General features: G+C 40.1%; 1 protein-coding gene across 3 annotated transcripts in view; it reads right to left on the bottom strand.

The window, feature by feature from the left end:
* GRID1 (glutamate ionotropic receptor delta type subunit 1) overlaps positions 1-19,319 on the bottom strand; it is an 898,770-nt gene that overhangs the window by 76,178 nt on the left and 803,273 nt on the right. For all 3 annotated transcript variants that reach the window (XM_074999453.1, XM_074999454.1, XM_074999455.1), the window contains exons 9-12: positions 11,919-12,020; positions 9,922-10,119; positions 7,665-7,989; positions 5,915-6,053 (exon numbers count right to left, since the gene is read on the bottom strand). In XM_074999453.1, the coding sequence (XP_074855554.1) occupies positions 5,915-6,053; positions 7,665-7,989; positions 9,922-10,119; positions 11,919-12,020 (764 nt within the window). The remainder of the gene's footprint in view (positions 1-5,914; positions 6,054-7,664; positions 7,990-9,921; positions 10,120-11,918; positions 12,021-19,319) is intronic.

The raw sequence follows: 19,319 nt of genomic DNA, 5'->3' as shown, positions 1-19,319 counted from the left end.
AGCAGAAGTAGGGGCAGGTAGGATGGCCTGGAGGCTCTGCCCAACATCCAGAATGCTGGGAAACTCCAATGTGTGGAACTCCTCAGAACTGTTGGACGACCACAGGAGGGGAGCTGTGCTTTTGGAGAAGATGTTACTTCTAGAGGATTCATAGTTTGTCAGGGCAGAGTCCCTGTTCTTCTGGGACTTACATAATCTTTGATCCACCTTCTCCAGCTGACTTTTGGATACTTTACTTTCGGGACTGTTCTGTGTCCATTGCTGTCCCAATCTGACTTTCTGTGAACTTTTGGAGGGTTACTGGAGTTCAAGCAATAGCCTGGCAAACCAAATACAGCTTATCTGTGCCATGATCTTTAAAAGCCTGCTACTGTACTGCAGTTTCTAATCCAACACTTTAATGAATTTGCTTTCCAACAGTGCAACTTTGTTCTACTGCAGAATGTCTCACCAAATTTTTTCTAACAGTTACCATTTGTGATTTCTATGACAAGCTATATTGTAGCCAGCATGTGGAGAACAAACAGTATTAGCAGAGTGATTGGCATCTGTTTATTTACCCTCCTCCCACTGCCATACTTCAGGTCTCTGCTACTCACAGACTTCACATGTTCTAGAGGGGGTTTGGGGGCAAAATCAGGCTTGTAATGAACCTAAGTTATGTTTCAGCTCCTACTGAACCATAATACCAGTTTCTCTCCTGCTGGCAATTTAACAGCTTCAATACTTCTCACCTAAAGACTCTTCTGTGGAAAAAGTGAGAAAACAGCTAATATTAATCCAGAGTGTGGGGGATCAGTTCCCTAACACAGAAAGTAAATACAGGAGGGTAAAACAAGTTACCCATTTCTGTAAATGGTGTTCCTCAACATGTGCTGCACATGTCCATTCAACATAGGGGTGTGCTCTCAACACATGTGCCGGTGGCAGAAGATCATCCCTTAGCAATACCCCCAGGCACCCCCCTGGGGTGCCACATGCCTGCTGCACTAGATAGGGTGCCTCCTGCTCCCTCCCCCACTTTAGTTCCTTCTTGCTGGAAATCCCCAACAGGATCATCTCTGTGGACCTTGAAGCTGGAGTCACCCTTGATTAGCCAATCACCCAATTAAGGTAGATATGCAGTGAACAGACAGTGGTTGGCACCTACCACAAACTGCAGGAAACATCTGTGCCCCTGTAATATCACAATCTGGTAATAAGTGTCCTTGAGACTGAGGGCGATGTACCAGTCCAGGGAGGGGATGAGGAAGGCCAGGGAAACCATATAGAACTTGACCCTTCCCAGATAGCAGTTCAATCTGTGGGGGTCCAGAATGAATCAGAGCCCTCCCTTGGCCTGGGAGATTGAAAAATAGTGGGAATAAAACACCTAGTTCCTGTAGCAGTGCAGACTTTCTCCACTGGCCAATTCGCAGCCATCCTGAGACCTCCTGCAGGAGAAGATATTCATGAAGAGGGATGAAGCCAGGTGGGAAAGAGGAGACTGAGGCATATAGTCCTGCAGCACTGTGCTCAGGATCCAATACTCCATGGTTATTGAGCACCAGGCAGGGAAGGAGGGGTACAACTGGTGTGAGAAAACACAGGGGAAGGATCCAGTGGTCTGAAAGGTGCATCATCCTGGGATGGACTCTCAACTGAGCCCCACCCCACTAGCTTCTGCCAGGGTCCAGGTGCTTCCCTCCTTCCCTCTCCCCTGCCCCTGACACCGCTCCCGGTTGGGGCCTGGGGCCTTCCTTCTTCCAAGCTCCCCAGCAGCTCTAGCCAGGGCCGAGGGCTACCTTCCCTCCCTCCCCTCACTGCATGAATTCTGCCAGGAAAGAATTCCTTCTTTCCCACCTGCCCACCCCACACAGCTCCTGCCAGAGTTCAGGAGCCTGAGTTGTCCCCTGCACGGACCCTATACAGTCATGAGTCCTTGTATGATGCAGCTGTGCAGGGTTTTCCCCTGCCCTCTTCTGCATGTGATCCACTGCTAGACTGGGGGCAAAGAGAAGCCCCCAGCCTCTGTAGCTTTGCTCTGACCCCAGAGGAGACCTTGAGTCCCAGTAAGCTGTGGGGGAGGAGGTGGGAGAGGACACTGCATGGGGTGGGGGGCAGGAGGGAAGCCCTAGACTCTTGGCTTCTGTCAGGAGGAATGAAGCATAAGCTGTGAAAGGGTTCCATACCACCTAGGCATTTTCTCTCATACAACCAAGATCCCCAGGTGACAAGACCTGCCAGCTCCCTACCACCACAGTGGTACAAAACAGCGTGACCGAGAGCGATTAGTAGAACCCTAAACACTGTCATTCCTGCAATATGAACCAGGCCACAGGCAATTTATACTTTGTTTTGGGGGACTGTGAGCACTTCTGTGACAATGACTGGGCCAACAAAGTAATAAGCGTGCATATGAGGACAGGAAAAGGAATCAAGGAGCAGCTTGCCCATTCCGTAAGTCTGTGTTGCAAAGTCTTGCTAAGCAAAAGTGGAATAAACACACACGGGGAAAAGATGCAACAGCACAGAGTGTGCTTGTGTTTGTAAAGCCATTTGAACTGACAGGCAATGAGGGTCACCAAGCACAATGGAGGCACCCTATGTAGAAGGGCTGAGAATTTAAGCCAACACCTTTCTAATTGTCACAAAATACATGTGTAAATTCAATCTCATAAATATTGTATTTTCAGTTTAATGCATTATTTGGATAAGATCTTTTTTCTTTGCCTAAGCATGAAGTTAAGGCATGGTGTATAATTGCCTACTAGGCAGAACATAAGGCCCTATCAGAGTTAAATTTTCATTCTCTGCCCCAATAGTTAGAAGCTTCCATTGTCTGTTAGCCTCCATTCAGGTCTGGAGTAAAACTAAAATGGGGAGAAAGAAAATGTCTGTGAAATAAGTCCATGGAGAATCAGAATTCAGAAAAAATCCCAACAAGCAAGCAAGCTGAAGGACCAACATTAATTATTCTCTTCCTCTTCAGCAGATACCACAGAGTTCTGACAGTGACATGCTCTATTGGGATAGGTCTACACAGCACAGTTATTTTGAAAACATACTGTTATTTCAAAATAACTAAACTAGTGTTGACACAATGCAACTGCTATTCTGAAATAAATTCAATATCGAAATTGGTAAACCTCATTTCATGAGGAATAGCTCCTATTTTGAAATAACTATTTCAAAATAGGTGCCGTTAAGACTCAGAATAAAACGTATTTTGAAATAAGCCATAGTGTGTAGAGCCTAAGTGCTATTTTGAAATGCATTTTTTGCGTGTAAACTATTTCAGAATATCTGTTCTGGAATAAGGCTGCTGCATTGACATACCCTTTGACAATGGTTACACTACAGCACTCTGTCAACTGAAGTCACTGTTGCAAGAGTTTCCCAACAAATCTTCTGTTGACACAGTGCAGGCACACACAAAAGGCAATTGGGAGAGCACTCGGCTCAATCGACGGAGCAGACGGACTGCCCGGCTGATCTTTAGGAAAAACAGGAACCCAGAAGCACAGAAGACAGTCTTAATGACCTCCACCACCACAAACAACAACAAAAATATCTGCTGTTGACTTTTCCTCACCCCTAAAGTTTCCTTACAGCATTTATATGGCTCTTGTCTTCCACTGAAATCAGAGGACTTTAAGGAAGCACTTAGATTGTTCAGCTAACTCCTACCTACCTACAAAAAAAACTTGGAACTTTCAGAAGTAGTTCAGTAGGTCATTTTTCAAGCTCTACAGCTCATGGTTTCAGACTTGGGTTGTAACAGTGGTTTGCAAATTGTGCTTCCACCCCTTGCCATATTGTTTTCAAACTGAGGACTGAGCAATGTGGCAACTTGCAGCACTCATTTTCTACCATGGACAATATCTTCTTACATTGGCTGTGTTCATAACACATTGCCAAAAAGAGCATTTTCTGTTTGCAAAGTCACACCAGATCTTAGGGTGTATATATAAAATGATGATCATGGCATTAAAGTTTCATTAACTTGAGTTTGGGATAATAATATTACCCGAGAGATAAAAGCAATTGTGTCATTTAGGTTACGTCTACACAAGAGGCTTTTCCCGACAAAACTGGGCTTTAGTCGGGAAAAACTGTGGCGCAACCACATGCAAAACGTACTTTGTGGACAGTTTACCAACAAAACCCAGAACATGTGCTGGCTGCATTATACCTCTCCCCATTCAGGTATAACGCCCCTCTCGACAATGTTCTGTTGACAAAATAGCCTTGTAGATGCTCCAGAGCCCGTCTGTCAACAGACATGGCTTCTGGTTCACCAGGCAACCCTGTTTACAGAGCTTCCAGTCTGCTGTTCTGTTGAGAGAGGGCCAAGCACTCTGGCTAGTCTCTGTCAACAGAGCGAATTGTTCTTTATATTGGCTTTTACGTGTCAATGCAATCTGTCAGCAGGGGTTATGCTGGGTAATCCCTTCCAACAGTGACTTCTGTCAACACAGGCTTCTTGTGTAGATGTAGCCTTAGTGACTGGACTACACAGAAGAAAGAGGGGATATTTCTGCAGCCAGTTGTGTGACTTCTCCTTTAGCTTATGGAGTGGAGGCCTCTATGTTAGTAGAACAATTCTAGTCCCACCTCTTCCTGTATCTATATGTGGGAGATATATATATATATAGTAACTGTGTCATTTTCTAGCACAAGAATTCATTATATCAGCACCTTTCACACTTAGAAGATGATCTTGCATATCTTCACTACACTGTGAATCTTCCTTTTCTAGTAAAATAGAACTCTCATTTCACTGATGGACCACAAGATAACAGACTACAAACCTGTCACTGGGGAAAGACTGATGACAAATTGCCTTCCTGGCACTTCATTTAAGTGTATAAGGTAGTAGTCACAGTAAGAAGGACGTTCTATGAAAAGTTTATTTCTCCACATAAACATTGGCAGCATCATTGTGATAAATTACAAAGCCTAGAAATAAACTGCATTTATCCTGCATCTTTGACCTCCTTCTTTTGCACTCATTCTTCTCTAATGCAGAGAATCCTCATTTCATCAGTCCATATTTGAGAAGAAAAAGGGAAAGGAAACATTTCTTTGGCAATTTTTTTTTGAATGTCAGCAGTCCAAAACTGCTCAGAGACATTGAAATGCTCTCACCAGATATAAATTAATGGACTGAATGCAAGGAAAGAAAGACAAGGTGCAGGTAAATGCAGTTTATTACAAAGGTCTGCAATGTATCACAATGATAGTGCCAACATACATATGAAGAAATAGACATATTAAATAATGTTCTTACTATCTCTAATATGTTGGAGTCTGATTCTGCCATCTGTTCTCTCTTCAAAGCAATACCTTGCTCTTCAAATAATCATAACAAATCTGGTCTATTGATTTTAAAAATGTGCCTAATATTTTATATCTGGAATTTTGTGAGCAAAATCATGTTCACGCAGAAATATACAAAACTGCAAATGACAGAATACACAAAATCCTTACCCAAATGATTGTGCACAAAAAATTGCACATGCAAAATCAGAGGCCAGATGTTACATGATCTCTTAGAGATAAAAATTCAATACCTTTCTTTCAGATTTCCTGTGTTACAACCAAAAACATTAAGACTGACAAATGTAGGTAACCTTAAGTGTGAGGCAGAAAACCTACATAAGAAAGTGAGTTTTCTCATAGAGATATGTATTTTCCTTGAGAATCAGTAAGTTTTCTTGTAAAGTCCAAATGTTATGAACTTTCCTATAGATATGAGAAAACTGCTTGGCATTTGGAGGAAAAAGAGGGAAATAGGGAAGGGAGAAATGCAGACACTGAAAATACAGAGAAAATTCCATACAATAGTCTTCTGTCATGAATGAGTGGCCAAAAGGATGATTCATATCTAAGAAATTGCAGTTTCCAGCTCCGTGTAAAGAAAGGCACTTACCTTATAGGATTATCCATCCTTGATACTGTGAGAAATGCTGCTAAATTAGCCGTGTAAGATGAGCACACAATGAGGGTAAACAACCACCAACTGCCCATCACAATACGCATAGCCACAGAATTGATAGCAGATTCCCCACCTACAAATGAGCAGAAAAATTGAGGTCTCACAGAAACCCATATTTAAGATCATCCACATGTCTAAAATGAAATGCGGAACTCTTCCTATGCATTCATATTGATTTTAATTGTTGTTCAGGTTGCATTGAACATATTGATAGGGTGATTGGTTAGAGATTATCTTAAGTTGTTCTGATGTTCTCTGAAACCATATTATCTGGCCAGAAAGCTACAGCATACTTTGTTGTACTGAAACAACAAGAAGTCCTGTGGCACCTTATATACTAACAGATATTTTGGAGCATAAGCTTTCATGGGCAAAGACCTGCTTCTACAGATGCATGAGTAGTGGGGGGAAAGTTTCAGAGAAGGATTCAAAGAGGGGATCTTAGTAAAGGGCAGGGCAAGAGCTGACAAGGTCTATTCCGTCAGGTTGGATGTGGCCCATTATCGACACATCCACCCTGACTGAATAGACCTTGTCAGCTTTGGCTCTCCCCTTTACTGAGACCCCCTCTTTAAATCCTCCCATGAAACTCCCCCCTCCAGACTCATGTATCTGACGAAGTGGGTCTTTGCCCAGGAAAGCCTATGCTCCAAAATAGTCCAAAACAGGACTTCTTGTTCTTTTTTAAGATACAGTCTAACCCAGCTACCCCTCTGATACTTTGTTGTGCTGGTGAGGTGTGATCTGCACCAGCCTCTGTCCTCTACCCCCAGTGTGATAAAAAATCACAGGTTTGAATTGAATCTTGCAAAATTTCTATATTAACCCTCTCAATTCATTTGCCCTTCACATAGGCAGTGACTAAGCAACTAAAGAAAATCCACAACAGGGCTTTGCCCAGAATTGTCAAACTCTAATCTGCAGAATGATTTACGTGAAAACATACACATGAAATAATGATACAACATCACTATCTAAACCTAGATGTTAAATAGTCAGAGTGTATCAGAGTAGACCTATATTGTGTGTTGGGGGTAATGTAACTTTTAAACTGAGGACAACTGTTTAAACTTCCGTATGGGGCTGAAGCTGATTTACGTAATAAGAGATCATAGCATCAGGTACCACATAAGTTATTATTCAATTTTCATTAGATTTCTGTATGAAGTTTCCAGAACAATTATGTCTGAACTTTAGTTAATGATACAACTCTTCTACACCGCTGATTTTTGCTAGTCCCAATGGTGTTTGTTTATGGTAAGAAAGACAAAAATGGCCACATTGTCAAACCTATGATCATTCTAGCACAGTATCCTGACTTCCAGCAGTGGCTGGTGCCTGATGCTTTAGAGGGAACAAAGAGAACAAGGCAGTTTTTGAGTAATCTATCCCCTGTAGTTCAATTCCAGCTTCTAGCAGTCAGAATTTAGGGACACCATGTATCTGTGGCCATCTTAGTTAATAACCATTCATGGATCTATTTTCCACGAATCTAATTATTTTTGGAACCCAGTTATACTTTGGAGCTTCACAACATCCACTGGCAATGAATTCCACAGGTTGACTGTGCATTGTGTCAAGAATAATTTCCTTATAGGTGCTGGCACTCAAGTTAATAAATGGTCTCCTCTTTCACATGGAGACTGACAAGTATTGACTATAGGATATTAAATTCTGACAATACCTTGCTGAACAAAAGCCCCATACACAATCCAAATGGCACTGTGAAGAGTGGAGGACACAGAGGGACTGGTCTGTGAAGAATTCTGTGCTCTTACTGCCTGGATTCGGTTTAACACAAATATCAAGACACCAACTACAGGGATGGCAGCTGCAATGCATGCCCACACCGCAAAATCAAAGGGAGCAAAGAGAGAAAAGATGTTGATTTTCTCCTCGGGCTTCTTGATTAGAATCCCCACTGAATAGTCCATGTATCGTTTGCTGAAGTCCACAACACTTTCCCGTTCTGGTGTTATAGTGATAGCTGAGATTGCCAAATCTGCCCTCTGCAAGAGAAATGAAACAGGTCGTATTTCTTCCTGCCGCTAGCAAGCACATTGCTTCGATTGGGCAGATTCGAACTATGAGAAGAGAAGTTCCAAACCAGCCAATGGTTTATGCACTTCATTGATTTCTTTCTCATATCTAATTTTAAACTGAAGTCTAGGCCAATGTATAAAAAACAACGGAATCATTTCAATTTACTGAGAGAAATTAATAAAATAAAATTATGTGCTGGTTGAAAGTGGAATATCTAAGTGCACTCTGGAATTACTGTAGAGCAAAGAGCATCTAATCGTCTCACAGGTGGGAACTTAGTTGACCTTTTCTTCTCACTTTCCTCATGAACAGAATAGAGGCTAGTACTTCTAGTTCCTTCCTAACTGGAGCATTGTGAAGATTAATGGAAGAGTCCCCATCATACAAAAATCACACTCTGCATGAATGCTTCTTTTTATCTACTTTTGTTACAAATAACTTCTGCAATTATTCTAACTGAAAGAGATTAATGGAAAACAAAAGCCACACTGTATTTCCCCCCCACTTTGTTTATTATGTGTATTTGGCAGCAGTTTTATATAGTTAGTCTTCTGTATAGTCTCTCATTTTTCCATATTCACAAATGATTTTCCTGCAACAACAGTGAGGTTTTTGTTTCTTTGTTGTTTTTTTTTTGGGAGGGGGGGAACAGCAGTTTACCTCATGAAACCATTTTGAACTCACTGGTTAAATGAACAGATTTCATGGTAACAGGCATGTGGGCAGCCTTCAAGGAAGAAAAATATGATGTTTGAAATCAATTTAAAAAAGTTTTAAAACATATTTTCGGGTTACTACCTTACTTATCTAGGAAAGAACTCAGAGAGGAGAAGCTGATATAAAGCTAATTGAAATCAACAGAAAGACTAATAACAGAAATACCAGAAGTACTCATTAGTTCACAAGAAAGCCTGATCTCACGGGACTTCTAACCAGATTTCCAGATTAATTGAATTCAGAAAAGCTTGGATAAATATGAAAATGTCCAGTGTTTACCTAATGCACAATATAATGAATACAGATATACAATCATATTTATAACAGCTGTTCACTGAACTTGTGTTTTGCTTCAGTTTTCATTTCAAACACCCTCTTTTCAGTAATATTAAATAGTGATTAACATTTTGGTTAAAAAAACATATATCGTAGCAGAGCAAACTATTCTGGAAAGGGCAACACACTTGGATATCAATTCCTCTAAATGTCCTTGCCCTACACTGATGTTGATTGTTTCATGTTAGAAGCTATATTCATCTCCAACAAAATCCATTTAATTTCCCGGGAGATTCTTGGCTAGAATCAGTTCTCAGTTATTTCAGTGGTATTCAGCTAAGTTCTTCCAGGTTTACATGGGTGTAACTAAAAGAAAAAATCCAGCTTTCCAAGTGTTATCTGACTGGCTTACCTTGAGACCTGCTTCCATTCTTTTTTTATAATGCATCCCTTGGAATCTAACAGTTTATTATTATAAACCATATTGCTATAAAATAGGTGACTCAAAGGAAATTTAGCAGAGTTAGAAATGAATTTATTGTAGCATGAATTAGTGAGCTCTCTAACTGAAAGTTCTCTAATCAGAATGGAAGTGGAATACGTAGGTTGGTATTTATTTTCCATATGAACATATTGTTAAATGAACTTAGTTTACACTGAAATTCAGAGTAACATGCTTTCACTGACAAAATAATACAATTTGTTTTGTCTTTGTTCTGTGGACATGGGCTCAAAATTTTAGATCAGGATTCAAAGTTTTCACAAATCAAAAATATTCAGAATTTGGGGTTTGATTGTGACTTATCTCCTGTATTCCACTGGGGACATTTTCACTCTAACCCTTTAACAAGTTAACTGTACTCTGCTGTGGGCATGGGGGGATGCTCTGTTTCTGCTCTCCGCACCTTGTTAATAAGTTCTCCAATCATGCCATTCCAAGAGCTGTTATGGAGCTGGTGTCCGTATTTCCCATCAGGAGCTTGATAAATCTCATACTTGAAGCCCAGATTCTTGGCAAGTGCATCCAATACATCAATGGAAAATCCTTTATAGCGCTTCGGTTGCCCAAGTATGTTCTCTGCCACCATCACAAAAGGTTCTTCCTGAGGGGGGAAAATAACATCTAAGCTAATATTTAAGAAGCTTTTGTGGGAAAAAAAAGAACCTGAAAGAAGGCTCCAACTCTCATCAACACAGTGCTATTGTGGTTTTTAGAATATTGAGGCTGTCCAGCCCACAGTAATGTAGTTTCATATTTATTCCCCCATAAGGGATGCGTCTACACTAGGAACTAACTTCAAAGTCTACTTTGAAGTTAGGCACTACTTCAAAGTAGCCAGTAGAGAGTCTACACACATTTTTCCCTTACTTCGAAATTAGGGAGCCCAACATCGAAATCCTTACTCCATTCGTGGGAATGGAGTAGTGCCCTACTTCAAAGTTAAACTTTGAAGTAGGGTGTGTGTAAATGCTCAAATTCAAAGTTGTACTTTGAAGTAAGCAACCTCAAAGTTATTTTTTGTAGTGCAGACACAGCCAAGGTAATGAACAGCTCATCTCCACAAGAAATACACTGATATAATAGCTAGAAAAACCTTTGATCTTTTTTCCATCATTTATCATTATGACCAGTCCATGAATAGTTCTTAAAACAATTGGTTCCTGAAGTGCTTTTAGAGTTAACAAAATGTATTTTGGAAACCATGCAATAGGGAATCCTTCAGGGCGATGCTGGATTTTTCTGTTTGCTTGTTTTTTGTTTGTTTGTTTTTTCACTCTGACACAGACTATATGCTCATTTGCGGGGGGAGTGCCAGCTCTACTGATTTTACAGTCATTGCTGTTGGCCATGTCTGTAAACATCCCCTCTGGATGGAACTACTCACCTCCCACAAAGAGGGAGGGGAGGTATGATCACAGGCTTTACTAGCTGGAGAGAAGAAAGATAGAAACAGATGTAAAGAAAACTGTCCTAATGATCTCATACAGTTCTCCAAGTCTCTCTAATGCACTTTGATCTAGGAGGAGAGAGAAAGTACACATAGAAAAATAAATAACTTAAGAAGCTGACATTATTTACACTTGCCAACTTTCAACAAGAGGATGACATTATCAAAAAGAATGAACTAGCATGAGTATATAGTTTTGGTACAAAAGAAAAACAACATAATGAGGTCACCATGTTCAGCATATTTAGTAGTTATAAGGTAACTGTTCCCTTATAAAGTACATTTTCGTGGTTTGGCCCAGCAGAAAATTAATGAACTATCCTTATATCACTGGAAACAAGTTAAACTACTAAATTATTCCCAGTGCAACTTTTAGCTAACTGGAACTCTAGTACCTTCTAAGTTTCTAGTGGGAAGTGGCCCTATCCCTTCACATAAGCAATTGCGGTCTTAATGAAAGAACAGCTTGATGAAATTTTATGACCTGCATTACGTGCAATGTGAGAATAGATGATGATACTGCCCCTGACTGGTCTTCCAATCTATTAATTCATGGGATCAGTACAGGAGAACATTAAAGGTAAGGAGAACTATGGATGAAATTCACTGCTTTGCAGAGGCCCAGAATAAGTCCTGTGCACCATCTGAGCAGAGCACAACCATTATATTTGCCACCTGCAGAGAAGTAAATTTCATCCTGGCTGAACTGTTTGAGATCAGCATAGTATGTAATTCTCTAAAACCCAGATTTTAATGAGAATCCACCAAGTAACACAACAATACAGAACAAAAATCTTCCATTTCTCCTTTCTTGATTATGCAGCTATTCAGACCAAGTAGGTAATATAAAAAGAGATAATGAAAAATGATAGGGGGTAGGGAAACACCCAAATGTCCTATCACATCATTCTTCTTCTGAGTACTTTGTTTCCTGAACTCAAATAGGATCCTACCAAGACAGTCACCACTTTCAGTGTCAGTCCTTGTAAGTCACTGCCCAGACGCCGCTCCTGTAGGCTGCCATTCAGGCCTTTTTCAGAGTCCCATGTTGCCAACTACAAATGGAAAGAATATGACGTGAATATGAAGGTGATGTTAGGCATGTACATCTTTACACATTTACTTGAAATGCTTTAATAGCAATCTGAATGAATGGTTATATTCAAAACCTATAGTATAGGGCAAAAGGAGGGTGGAGAGACTATGAGGCATTTTTGCTCCCCATTAGTGCCTGGATTATAATGAGTATAAAATGTCCAAGTACTTTGGCTGAGTGTGTTTTCTTCACGATGTCTCACATTAACTTTGCTTTATTATCCATAGGACTTGTTATATCATTTAACCCACATCACCTTGATAAGACTTTTCTTTTTGGCATGTTTCTGCTTCTCTTGCCTCATTATCAACATTATCTGCGATCTCACCACCTCCCCTCTTTGTTCTGGTTCTTTTCTAATTCTTCAACCTATTCCACGTTGCTCATCAAATGTCAGTTTCCTTTCTCTGCTGCACAACCCAATAGCTCATCAATTAGTAATAAGAAAAGAAATTGTCTCCCATTCTAGCTGTGTGAGAATGACTCTGTATCTTATCTGAAGACTTATTTCTTCTCCTTGACCTAAAACTCTCCCCATCCCCATGACCACTAACAAAACAATCACATATATTTCTCTCAAATGCCAAGGTTAAAGAAGATCAGACATTTCCTAAGCTTTAAAATAAGCTATAAATCTGGTGTAGGCAACCTGTTTAACCCCAACCCTGCAATATTTATTGAGGCTACTTTTGTCAGTATATCCAAATGCATTCGTTTTCAATTAATTATGATATAGGACATCAAACTAAAGCGGACTGCATTTTCTGACAAAAGTCTAATGTGATAGGCTCAAAAGACCTATTGGATTTTTCATAATGAATAATCCCTCCTTAGTAAGCAACAGGCTGTTTCTCTTACCCTAGGATGGAATCCATGACATTATTTTGTTCTTGGACAGAGATAAGTGATATTGAAATCTAATCCCTTGTGTTTGTCACCAGCCCTGCACTCAGGGATATGTAGGCTGGTATGTATGCTGCTAGCTAAAGATGCACCCCTTACATGTAGGCCATAACATTCTAACATGTAGCTTCTTCCAATCGGGTATCCTTAGTGTAAAGAGTCAAAACTTTCTTAAGAAGGAAGGTATTCAGCTGATAATGCCTCTGGTTAAATGTTCTGCAAGACTTATTTCTGTTACTTGAATTTTTATCATTCACTCCCAAAAGCTGGGCCAATACAACAAATAAGAGTCATCCAGATAAACCCTCAGTCAGGGCTTTGGATACAGACAGCACATAAAAATAAGAATCACACAGATCCATCTTTGTTTGATGATTGGTTGTTCATACAAATGAAATGGGCTCTAGAGTTACTGTAGAGGTCACAGCAAAATTCATGGACCTATGAAACCACATACTGTACAGTACAGGAAAGTCAGAAATTAGAGTACATTTATCTTTACACATCTATGAGTTCCAAAAAATATGTTAGATACCAGTAATGTCAAAAGGTACAATGACCCAAATTTGAATATTCTCACACTGTTGTACCATTTTGGAAATATCACCTTTGGGTGCAGTAGTCATTTCACTGTGATGGTCTCATGAACACCTATAGCCATGGCCAGCCGAATTTAAAAGGAAAGTTTAATTTTAAATTTAGTGTCATATATTTGCTCTAAAAAGAAATCTAAATAGCAAATTTTCTTAATTGTTTAATTTTATTGTTATTTAACAAAGTAGACCAGATCCTCAACAAAGACAAATCAGCATAGTTCAGCTGACTTAAAAGGAGCAAGCAATTTGTACTTATTTAGGGTTTGGATATTTACTCAAAACTAGGAAGCAAAACACAACCCTGCGTTATTCACCTTCTTCTCTTTCAGTGTCTTAGCAAACAATTTCTTCTCCCACTCCATTCCTCTTCCCCATCTTTAACAATAAGCTTTGCTGGAAGACTAAGATATGAATCATTTGAATATCATATAAATACATTCCTCACCAACATCAGGAGCTTGCAAAGAGCAACTGAAATATATGCCAATATAAACAAAGATTTATTTATTTTGCTTTAGTTTAAAAAGGAGGAGAGAAATCAACTTCTCATATATTAACTGAGGATGAGGTACAGGAAGAAGGGAATACATCTAAGAGAGTTTTATGGTTTCCCCTTAATTCATTTCTGCCTCAACTGTACACTGTTTTGAATGCAGAGTTATATTTTACAGTCTATATAAAAATATGATGTAGATAAGGTCGATAAATGGAACATGAGGAAAACCTTCTACCAAAAGGGATTCTTCCTCTGAATCCTTGAGCTTCAGACCATTTCATTTGTTCATAAGTGTGTCAATTTTGAGTTCCACTTGTTCTTGTAGGCAGAATTTTGTTTATAGGATCAATGAATTTACAGTTACATACACCAGTTCTTGACAGTTGACCTGTCAAGATCAATCCCTGAAAAACTAATTTCCAGCACGGTTAAACAAAATGAGTGCTGCTGCTATTTGATAAGACAGTCACAGTTTTCATTCATTGTAGAAATGTGCTATACTTCTACCAGAAACCTGAAGCCGGAGGTCACAGCACAATCATCAATGGGTAGGAGATGTATGGCTTCTAAATCTGATTATGACAAACAACTGCTCATAAAATCAGCCACTCGTAGAATAAATTTCATAAACCAATGGTCTTTGAAAAATATATTTGCTGAAGCAATCCAGGGTATTCTTGATTCTAAAGTTATTAAATTGCAGGGTTTGGGCTTCCTGGAAGTGTCTTTAATAAAGCTTTTGGCTTAAAGCCTTCTAGCTAGGCTTTCTTTCTGATTAAAGCTTGTATTGTGCATAGACATATTACAGACAAATCCTACATTCTATTCATAAAACAGAAGGTCAATCATCACACAAGCCTACACTGGAGAAGCAGCTACAAAATCCTGAAGAAGTTATCATTTCTTTGCAAACCATGGTGCTGATATTTATCAGCTGTTGTTCTTTTGAGCTCATTAGCTGAGGAAATCTTGGAAAGAAACCAACAAGTGCAATTATATTTTATAACACATAAATGTAGCACATGGTCATGCACACACAGCATAGACAACAGTGAAACACTGTTACTACTTAGCTACAGAACTGTTTATTATATAATCCAAAGAGCCTGATCCTATGAGCTTCTAAAAGGCCCTGGGACCTGATGAGTGCCTTCCACTTCTCCTGACTGAGAGCTCATATTGCTCAGGACCTCTCAGGATGCACTTAAGTTCCATGCTTGAATTCCATGTTCTTCCATCAATAAGTGAGTATGTAGATCCTGCTAGTTGCTAGCGGGAGATTCACATGTAAAAATAATGGATTGGACAGCAACCTATATTAAAATAGTCCCTGATCTCTCACAGCCCTACACAAGTAATTGGTCCCATTCAACTCAAGTAGTTCTGATTGTGCTTTCACATCAGAGGTTATCTGGAATAATTCCACTGAAGTCAATAAAGTTACACTGATGTAAAACTGATGAGTAAGAAGAGAAGCTGAGCCAAAGACATGGTTCATAATAATATAAAGCCACATAAATAACATTTGCATAAAGACATATGTTAGAAGTACCTTATGTTTTATATGATAGATAGTATATAGTAGCAAAGACACACATTATCCATAACTGGCAATACCCTTGTATCACCATTTGCTTATGTATCAACTGCCATTGCAAATGATTTTTCATTAATACAGTACTTTTTGCATAGCTATGTTCAAAAAGCCATAAATACGCAGCCATTTCAATGAAAATATGCATAGACACAATTAGTAAACATTTAATAAAGCTCACATAATCAAATGTGTAGAAATAAATGTCTATAATAATATGTTAGAAGTTAAACAACTATTGTATCTCTTCTACTAAAAGAAGATAAACATCACACCTTACACCTATCAAATAAAGATAGATAAAATATTAGGGCGATGTCTACACTAGCCCCAAACTTCGAAATTGCCACGCAAATGGCCATTTCAAAGTTTACTAATGAAGCGCTGAAATACATATTCAGCGCTTCTTTAGCATGTGGGTGGCCGCAGCACTTCAAAATTGACGTGCCTCGCCACCGTGCGGCTCGTCCCGACGGGGCTCCTTTTCGAAAGGACCCCGCCTACTTCGAAGTTCCCTCATTCCCATCTGCTCATGGGAATAAGGGGATTTCGAAGTAGGTGGTGTCCTTTCGAAAAGGAGCCCCATCGGGATGAGCCGCGCGACGGCGAGGTGTGTCAATTTCGAAGTGCCGCGGCCGCCTGCATGCTAATGAAGCACTGAATATGCATTTCAGCGCTTCATTAGTAAACTTCCAAATGGCCATTTGCGTGGCAATTTCGGAGTTTGGGGCTAGTGTAGACACGGCCTAGAAGTGACTTAGAAAGTGAATATTTTTACCACATCAGTAACTAAGACCACTCTATACTATCTAAGCTTAGGATACAGCACATGTTGTCAAAATAATCTGTGCCACTCTCATCTTCCTCTCCTATTAGATAAAACATCACCTAAACATGATCTACTCTTCAAAGGAAATGTGGTCCATTAGCAAATAAAATATTATCATTTTTAGCTGAACTACATTGGTTGCTTGAAGGGGCATGCATCAACCAAAATATGTAGATCATCAGTCCTGCTAAGAAGTAGCAAAACTTTGCTTGGGAACTTCTTCAAAGGATAAAGACCTTTTTGGAGAGCAAAACAGAGGAATGTGTGTTAGGCAACCATTTTTCAGAGTGTGACACATGGACCTATAGCTGACTGCAAACTCTGTTTTTCTAGAAATGTGGTAGGTTAGTCCAAAAATGGAGACAGAGAAACCAGGATGAAATTATTCCATCTCTTACCCTGTCACCCTGATTAAAGTTAACTGGAACGGACTCAGCCTATTACAATTTCAATGCAATATCTAATATAATAAATACAAAAATATATATTTGAATTTAAGATTTAAAAAAAAAATCTTTAAGTTAATTTATTTACATATTGGACCATTCTGGTTAACCTTGCCAGTACAAGCCAAGTCAAACTGATTACTTGGAAGGTTTCTTGAGTCTTCATCTCAATAAAATAAAAAAAGGATATGGAGATACACATCTCATGGAAATGGAAAGCACCTTGGAAGGTCATTGAGTCCAGTTCCCTGCCATCTCAGCAGGGCCAAGCACCCTCCCTGACAGATTTTTTTAATCTATCTGCCCCAGCCCCCTAAGTGGCCTCCTCAAGGACTGAGCTCACAAACCCTGGGATTAGCTAGCCACTTCTCAAACCACTGAGCTATGCCTCCCCTTCATGCATCACTGTTCATTGTCAGAGACAGGATACTGGCTAAGACTTGACAAGTGAACACATCCAATACAGTGGTGTGGTGTAACACCACCTGCTCTCATTGCAAAAGCTTTACTTTTGAATATTACAACATGCAGATTTTATTTCACAATATTTTTGCATTAAAGGTATAGACTCTCAATGTTGTACGTAGGCAAATTTGACATGCCAATATTCAATGGCTGCATATAATAGGCTTACGAGAGAGAGATACAGGTTGAACCTTTCTAATCCAGCACCCTTGGGATCTGACCAGTACCAGAGGAGAGAATTTGCCCGGCGACAGGAGCTCAATATTGTCTAGCAACATTACCTACACTTCCACTGCTTACTGGGCTCTTAGAAGACATTTAGGATTAAATTACCAGTAAACAACAGCACAGAACACTGAGATACAGGACTGGTGATTGTAAAAAAACTTTATGGGACCAAAACAAAAAAGCAGTCAAGTAGCACTTTAAAGACTAACAAAATAATGTATCAGGTGATGAGCTTTCGTGGCACAGACTCACTTCTTCAGGCCATAGCCATACCAGAACAGACTCAATATTTAAGGCACAGAGAATCAAAAACAGTAGTCAAGGTGGACAAATAAACACATTAACACATTGTTTGAACCGAGATTGGAATTTTCTGGGTCACTATAGGGGCTCAATTGCATACTTGGCTTAATCTAATTCTTGACACCCTGCCCCCCCTTCTGCCCCTCTACTCTCTGATTTGCTCACCTTGATCATTTTTTTTTCTGGACTGCTTTTTTGTTTTGATAGTACATAGACTAGCACGGCTTTCTCTCTGTTACTATTCAACATTTATGGGACTGGGGAAACTTGGCCACACCCATTATAAATGGTCATCTGCCTAATTAAAATCATGCTGTATTATGGGTGTTACCGGATGAGAGACTTCTAGATTAGAGAGTTTCAACATTGTATTATAACGAGGGAAGTAGAGGATGAAGGTGAGCTCTTTGGTCAAAAGCTTTTCTCCTACCAGTTCAGTGGTGGGATAATTTGGTCATCAGGAATGAAGTAAAGGGAGAACAAAGAGCATATCAGTCATTGATTAATAGGACTGGAAGAGAGCAAGAGCTAAGCATTCCTGGATCAGCTGCTGAGATGCTGAAAAACGCTACTTTTGGGGGTGGGGGAAGCTCTCACTGCCGAGGCAAATGGAAGAAAACACCTCAAAGCAGACCTCAGACTAACTGAAGGGCAATTTTATGATTCAGAAAGCAGAAAAGCCTTCAATAGAAGTAATGTGATACAAATAAACAGAAACTAATTAAGAATATGACAATAATAGTGACAACTTTATGCATTGTGAGATATATGAATTCAACATAGGCCACAACAGATATAAAGCCCACTGGTCAACATATGCAATACATCCCCTAACGGCGCCCAGATAGGAGTCTGTTACAGATGCCAGCTACAGAGCCTGGGTCTTTAGTTCAAACTGTGGGGACTCCCACTACAAAATCGAAGGGCCAGATTTTCTAAGGTATTTAGGCTCTGAAAGATAAAAGTAAGTATGAAGGGTTGGATCCATCAATAGGAATTAAACTCAGCATTGCAACTCCTAAGCCGTGTCTACACGTGCACGCTACTTCGAAGTAGCGTCACTAACTTCGAAATAGCGCCCATCATGGCTACACGTGTCGGGCGCTATTTCGAAGTTAACATCGACGTTAGGCGGCGAGACGTCGAAGCTGCTAACCCCATGAGGGGATGGGAATAGCGCCCTACTTCGACGTTCAACGTCGAAGTAGGGACTGTGTAGTCGTTGCGCATCCCACAACATCGAAATTGCGGGGTCTGCCATGGCGGCCATCAGCTGAGGGGTTGAGAGACGCTCTCTCTCCAGCCCCTGCGGGGCTCTAGGCTCATCGTGTGCAGCAGCCCTTAGCCCAGGGCTTCTGGCTGCTGCTGCCGCAGCTGGGGATCCATGCTGCATGCACA

Source organism: Carettochelys insculpta, chromosome 7 (genome assembly GCF_033958435.1).
Source record: "Carettochelys insculpta isolate YL-2023 chromosome 7, ASM3395843v1, whole genome shotgun sequence".
NCBI classification, from domain to species: Eukaryota; Metazoa; Chordata; order Testudines; family Carettochelyidae; genus Carettochelys; species Carettochelys insculpta.
Note: the sequence above shows the minus strand (reverse complement) of the source record. Positions and strands in the feature narration are given on the sequence as shown.